Consider the following 7,858-nt stretch of genomic DNA (forward strand, 5'->3'; position numbering starts at 1 on the left):
CCCCCCCCCCCCCCTCCACCGCCGGTGCCGCCGTCGGCTTCCAGGGCTCCGCTCTCCTCCATGCAAGCCTGGGACCGGCATGGTGTGTCTCCCCTGATGGATCGTAGGGAGATCAGCAGGCTTCCAGCCGCTGAGCTCTCTTCCGATCACTGGACCCGGAAGTGATGTGCATTACATCACTTCCAGTGTCACTCACTGGCTAGCTGGGAAGTGTATTTGTTTAACAGCTGTTTAGGGTTTAATCAATGCTACTCAGGGTAGGATAGCTCTTAACACACCTACATCCTCTGCCTCCTGGAGCCCTGTGGCCACAAAACCCAGAAAGTCTCTATAACAACACTATGGGGCAGATTTGTATATATTTTGCGCAGCATATAGATGGCAGATGCCGTTCACATGGCACTAGCGCCTCTAGATAGCGCTGAGGAGTACAGGAACTTCCTATGCTCCTTATCGCCATCTACTGGCGCTAGTACTGTGCAAACGGCACCCACTAGCTATACGCTAGGGGGGACATTTATAAATCAGCCCCTATGCTTTAGGGCTCATTCACATGGGAATCGGCCGTCACCTACGTGCTGTGTGCAGGGCCGTATTGGGCAGCTCCCGGGAAGGACAGGTGCTGCGTGTGATTAGTACGCAGCCCCTGTCCTTCTCTATGGGACTACGCGGGTGAGCGTACTACCTGAGTCGGGATGCACGCACCCGTACAGACCTGCACTGCATATGGCCGCCTAGTCCATAGAGAAGGACAGGGGCTTCGTACTAATCACACGCAGCACCTGTCCTTCCCGGGAGCTGCCTGATACGACCGTGCACGCAGCACGGAGCTGTACATGCCGGCTGATTCCCGTGTGAATGAGCCCTTAGTCTCTGGATCGCCGCATAGCTATTTAATTGCCATTTTGTGCAGGACTGTCCCTGCAGTCAGCTTTGTTGGCTCAGGTCTACAGAGACTGCAGTGGCAGATAACTGTGCTCAGGGTTCTACAACAATGTTAGTAGATTTTATCAGTACATTTGTAATCATTCATTCAAACAGTCCAGATAAAACTTTATTTTTTATTTTTGAGTACAGGTGAATTACACCCCTTGCCCAGTTTTAACGCTGCTTGTGTCCCCATTGGGCGAATGTAGCATCACTTCCTGTCCCCTGCCACTGAAATAGGATAGGATAGGACACTGGATTTTGTCCACTTTCTTATCACAGGAGGATTTAAATGAAATCATTGATGTATTTTCTTTCTCCTGTAGACTGACGCAGATCTACGTTCTGATATTCATTCCAGCCCTCCCAGTAAGTATAAACATGTCCGTTTCCAATGGCTCCATGAATATGATATTGTAAGAAATCAAGATTGCATCAAAATATATCCAAACCCGCCCTTAGATTAGAACTAAACTCTCACAAAAGAATACTTCATTTTGTAGAGCACTGTCAGTACAATAGGAATGCATTATATATGTGTCAAAAATATAGTTTTCTCCCTCCTTTGTTTATGTCTTCTCATCCTGCCCTGTGCACACCCTGTACATTGTTTGTATGAACTTGTCCTGTGAACACGTGTGCGCTCCAGTGGTAGCTGAATGTCATGGTTTTACTGCAGAGATCAGAGTGGAACATGATGTCAGTACAATGTGCCTTGTAGTCACAGCTGCTTGTAGTCCACCTTGTAAGGCTGGAGGAAATGGTGATAACAAGTTAGCTGAATTCACAAAGGGTTGTCACTCTAGGAAAGAAGGTGCCTGTGGATACACTGGTAGGATCACTTGTTATCATTTACACAAATGTAGGGAATATAAAAAAGGAAAAACCCTTCTAATATTACAGGGAAAAGTGCAGCAACATATGTGCAGGGGTGAACCTAGCCTGACTAAGTATATAAGAAATCATTAAGAAACACATACATCCAACCCCTACCCTGCACCCCTCTTTCACTGCAAACCTCTGCTTCTCTGCTCATCTCTGTATACCCTGCACCCCTCTTCCAACACTCATCTCTGCACCCCATGCCCATCACTCACCTCTGCACCCTACACCCATCACTAACCTCTGTATACCCAGCATCCCTCTTCCACCGCTCACCCCTGTACCCCACACCAATTACTCCCCTCTGCACCCCATGCCCATCACTCCTCTGCACTCCACACCAATCACTAACCTCTGCACCCCACGCACATCACTAATCTCTGTGTACCCAGCACCCCTCTTCCGCCACTCACCTCTGTACCCCACACGACCACTCCCCTCTGCACCCCATGCTCATCATTTACCTCTGCACCCCACCCCATCACTAATCTCTTTTTTCCCCGCACCCCTCTTCCACCACTCACCTCGGCACCCCATGCCCATTACTCACCTCTGCACCCACCGCCATCACTAATCTCTGTATACCCTGCACCCCTCTTCCACCACTCACCTCTGCACCCCATGCCCATTACTCACCTCTGCACCCCACACTCATCACTGACATCTGAGCCCTGTTAGAAACACTTTACTATTGTCATAATCATTTTGTAGGTGTTTTACCATGAAAGAGATTTTCTCTGTAATATTTCTGACTTCCTGTATCCATTAACTTTTTTTTCTTTTTTTTAAGGCTTCATTTCTTTATCAACTACAAGCCAAATATTTGCAGAACCAGGTACCAAAACCCACAGACACTGTGAACCCACAAAATGCAGACTAGCTTTATGTATATGTTCTCCAATTAAGTTCAGGTCCAGGGCCTGCTGTTGAGTTATACTACAGTGACATCTACAGGTTATTAAATAGATACAAACCGGAATCCTAGAGATGAGTCAGCCCTGCTAATGACTCTGTCCATTCAAAGATGATATTTCAGCATTCTCAGGTTAAACCTTCCAATAGTGCATTCTATTTCTCAGAGGCTCTAGCGCTTAGACCTTGCTGTATTGATATTCTATATGCCATTCGAATGGCACTATCGCCTTCAGATGGCGATGAGGGGCATAGGAAATTCCTATGTTTCTTAGTGGCATCTGCTGGCTCTAGTGCTGTGCAAATGGCACAGACCTTCCTGTATTGATATTCTGGGTCTGGTGCATTGCCACATCTATTGCAAAACCAATCAAAGAGGTCTCCCCCTTGTGCAAGTCTTTGTAGTGTGGAACGTAGAAGGTGGAGGACGTTCCTCACAAACCTGAAATGAGCCATTTTGATGGACTGAACTAAAAAAAGTAAAAAATATTTCTATTTAAGTTTTGATAAAGTGAGGAAGAGTCATATCTCTGTTGAGGAGATTTCTCTTCACTTCCTGCTGTGTAACCAAGACAGGAAGTGAGAGAAATCGCTCCAACAAGGACACAGACAGCAGTAAAAACTCTTTTACTAGGAAAACAGGGAAGAGTTTAAATCTCTGTCAGGTTGCTGTCAGTTGCCCACATCAGGGAGATTCTTTACTAACTGTTGACACCAGGACAGGAAGGGATGGGAAATCTCTCCAACGGGTACACAGACATAAATAAAATCCTGACATGAATAAGGATCCTGACTCCCACTCCGTCCAACAGTTAAAACAATACGTAGCTTAAAAATCTATGTTAAAGCTGAATACTTGGCAATACAAATGTTGTCCCTATAAAAGAGGCATGTGTATAGTTATTTAAGTCTTAGGGGCTGATTCATAAATCTTCCACCCAGTGTATAGCTGAGCGAATGCTGTTCACACGGCAGCACCGCCACTAGATAGCAATAAGGAGCATAGAAATGTCTTATGCTCCTCAGTGCCATCTAGTGGTGTTAGTGCCATGCAAATGAGTGAAAGATTTATAAATCAGCCCCTTAGTGTGTTTTGTGTCTGTAGCGCCCTCTAAAATGTCGCTATTCAATTTAGAGATACCTGGACTGTAACCAGAGTCTTTCATCCACATATGTGCAGTAATCCGGCATGAAATAACGCCTGCACTTAATCCTTTGTACAAGAACTTCCTGTAATAAAGACCTGTCACTGCTGCTCTCTGTTCTCGTGCAGAGTGTCTGGTCTTGTCTCCGCCCCCTGCTTTAGCCTGTAGTGGGTGGAGCCCACTGACACCCCTCCCACAGCTCTGCTATCTACACAAGCACAGAGCTGATGTTATTACTACTTTCACTTGGTATTATCTGGGTTTAAAAAGAGATTTGGTGCACACATAGTAGATCTAGATTGACATGACATTTTTTGCTTTAATATTTGGTACAGCAAACGTGATAAAATATCTTATCAATAATTGCTTTTGGATGAGTATTAAAGTAGCTTTAAATGTGCTTTCTTTGAACAGACACAATAGGCTCTATTCACTAAGATGAATGAGTTATTATTACACAACTAGTACATTCACAAACCTGCTCTTCTCTTGTTCTGGTGTTATATCCTTGATACCACTCCTTTCCTCCCCCTAAATTTTCAATTCGCAAGCACGCATAACACCCTATATTTAGTCACCTCTGTACGTTAGACATGTGCGATTCGTTTCGTTACGAATCGAAATTCGTACGAATTTCCCTGAAATCCGAATGACAGTTTCCGAATTATATCCGAAATACGAAATTCCGTTAACGAATTTCGCATCCGAATTTCTTTGAAACAGGAACTAATATTACCCCTGTAAATGAGGTTGAACAACATGACAAGATTTTTTTTTAAATCCGAAATACGGATCCGCTGCTGCTGAGGGTTGCATTACAATACACAGTTACACACACAGGCAGGAAATACGAAATTTCGTTGACGTATTTTCGTTCCGTTACGAACATTCGTTATATTAAAGTTAAAAAGCAAAGTACATTTATATTGGAGTTGAAGATATTTTTTTTTTAAATACGAAATTCGGATACGGAATCCTTTAACAGAATTCGTATTTCGTTTTGGTTGACCAATCAGAGGTTCTCTTCTGCTGCTGAGTTGCATTACAAATACAGGCAGGAAATACGAAATTCCGTTGACGTATTTTCGTTCCGTTACGAACATTCGTTTTATATTGAAGTTAAAAAGCAAACAGCAAAGTACATTTATATTGGAGTTGATGTAGTTTTTTTTTAAATACGAAATTCGGATACGGAATCCGTTAACGGACGGATTCGTATTTCGGATAAAAAAAACAACTACCACTCCAATATTAACAAAGGTATTTTGCTTTTTAGCTTCATCATAACGAATGTTTGTAAAGTTACGAAAATATAACCGCCACTAACGAAAATTCGTATTTCGTACGAATTCGAATTGAGTTCAGTTACGAATTACGAAATACGAAATAACGGATATTCCGAAACGAAACAGAACAAATTTTTTGACGGCGCACAAGTCTACTGTACGTATTGGTATTTTACTATTTACTAGTGCTATAATATCACTGTTAGGGGCATATTTATAAAGCAGCAAATGTGACAGTTACCAAACATTCATTACAGATTAATTAATTACTAGACATGTAACCCCGCAAAAAATTTGTTTAGTTTCTTTTTTCAAATCAATTTGGATTTTTATTTGTTTTGTCTTTCGGATCCGAAATTTGATTTAGTTCATTCTTTGATTTTGTTTTGGATCTATTCGGATGGGGTTCTTTAATTATAAATTAACTTAATCATTTTTGGGGGTTATTTTTAGTCATTTTATTTCTGACACCGTGTGCTCACCTACTGCTCTCATCGACTCTCCTACTCCACAGCATTAAGGCTGGCCAATCACTAGTAGATTTTCAGTCTGCAATTTTCGTTTCAGCCATGAACCCTTGTTTGATTATAGCTCAAATACCCCATCAAGCAGAGTCAAATGTCGATTTCGGAGATTGTTGAATAGCCATACTAACTATACTTCGTTTTGCGCATGTGCTGTGTTCTTGATACGATTTTGGCTAACGAAAAATGATTTTTGGCTTTTGGCTAACGAAAACCCCACTGATTCATCAATAGTCGTTCGGCCTGGGAAAAATAGTCCAACCTCACAGTACAGTAAAAAAAATCATTGGTGTCCCATCAACTGTTCGATTTTCTATTTGAAAGCTCGTGTCACATGACTTTGCCTGTAATGCAACCCCTAGCAGCCCAAAAAAACATGTGATTGGCCAGAGAACAGTCAGATTTAGTTTAGTTTTGAACAAAATTTGGACGGATGCAAATTCTCTTTAAACGTAGATTCAAATGCATTCGCATTTGGACGTGTTTGAATTCAGAAATTCGGATGCATCCGGATATCTAAATTTAATGTAATTAGTAAAAAAATTAATTCAGAATAAAATGTACTCTACATGTTTATTAATTACTGCTATTTAAAACACACTAGAAAAATACACCTTATGTAAGGCCCAGTTCACACCTGCGCATCGTTGGAATGAGTGTCCTGTTAGCGTGTGTTAGTGCCATTAAGATGGAATACATATTGCACATTTGTGCGCATTTCTGCGACCGCGTGCCGAACGTGCACATAAACGCGCGCTTTGGCGCACGTTCACAGAACGCGCAGGTGTGAACAGGGCCTAAATGGTAAATGTCACATGAGCCACCCATATAACATGTATATACTGTATATCCCCTCCTGCTAGATTGTAAGCTCTCTTGAACAGGGCCCTCCTAACCTTCTTCATTTTGTAAAACGCAACACAAACTGTTGGTGCTATAAATCCTGTATAATAATAATAATAATATACAGTATCTCCTTGTTCATTAGCTAACAGATCGTATCACTTACAGGGAATAATATTTCCACAAGTGCTAACTGGATTGGTAGCAAATATCTTTAACGCACTTATTAATTACATTTTCTTGTACGTGCTTGGCCTGGGAGTCATGTAAGTTTTGTTAAAATTTACATTGTTAACATTGTTATAATCCTTTATTGATATGATTATTAGATTATTAAAGCCGGATATTGATAATGATTTATTGATAAGTTGTACATACTGTATAGTGCTATCATTACCCGTGTTGTTGTAAAACGTGAAGGGGGGCATACAGTAAATGGCTCAATAATAACAAGCACTCAGGTATACAGAAGCATTGTTTGCCATGAGTAAGGCTCCATTCACACGGGGCGTTCTGGAATTCCTGCAGCAGGAACCTACAGATTTTTTCAGCAGAAATCCCGGATGTCTCCATTAAGATGGGGCCGCTGAAGTAAATGGCTCATTGAAGTAAATGGCAGGGTGACAGTGGCCGCATCTGTCAGTGGTTGTCCACATGTAATTCACATAGAACAATTACATGCCCTTTGGGATAGATGATTGTGATCTATCCTGTGTCGAGCGATAATCATCTACTGTAAACCACATGTAATCCTACCTTGTGAACGTGTGGAAGGAGCCTAAGAGTTAAAGGAGTCTAAAGGAAAATATGAATGCTGATACATTGCTGATCTCCTTCTGAAAGTGCTAGTTGCCTGGCTGTCATGCTGACAAGGCGGTGATCAGTATTTTGAGTCAGTGACCCAGAACAAGTACACAGATCAGAAATTTTGACTTAATTTGCCTGTTTCAAGACAGTGATGTAAAGCCAGTGACAGCCAATAAAATTGTATTTTCCGAAGCCTCTGTAATTCTCCCAGCACAGGTTTTATTTATCATCACAGCAATCTTGGGGATTTCCCTGTACCTATCGCACATAGCAGTCAGAATATCTCTGTGTGACACAGACTGTTCACATGGTGGAAGAACTTCTCACTACATATGTATGGCACTGTACACTTGGCTTAGTCAGAGTGACAATGGCAATACAGTGACCAGAGCAAGGATGGGGCAGCCACCTCACTGTCTAATGATCTCATTGAAAGGTCTATATGTACACAACACAGTTATATGTTTTTTATCCTATTGATAACATTTGTATTATACTGAATTATATTAAAATGTATTTAATCATAACTGTT

General features: G+C 41.8%; 1 protein-coding gene across 1 annotated transcript in view; it reads left to right on the forward strand.

Annotated features, from left to right (window-relative positions):
* The window catches only part of LOC108795931 (multidrug and toxin extrusion protein 1-like), a 35,942-nt gene that overhangs the window by 8,170 nt on the left and 19,914 nt on the right, over positions 1–7,858 (forward strand). Inside the window, exons 5-7 of the mRNA XM_018567268.1 lie at positions 1,254–1,296; positions 2,600–2,644; positions 6,688–6,785. Coding sequence (XP_018422770.1) covers positions 1,254–1,296; positions 2,600–2,644; positions 6,688–6,785 — 186 coding nt within the window. The remainder of the gene's footprint in view (positions 1–1,253; positions 1,297–2,599; positions 2,645–6,687; positions 6,786–7,858) is intronic.

This window comes from Nanorana parkeri, unplaced genomic scaffold (genome assembly GCF_000935625.1).
Source record: "Nanorana parkeri isolate BGI_ZX_2015 unplaced genomic scaffold, ASM93562v1 scaffold1026, whole genome shotgun sequence".
NCBI classification, from domain to species: Eukaryota; Metazoa; Chordata; class Amphibia; order Anura; family Dicroglossidae; genus Nanorana; species Nanorana parkeri.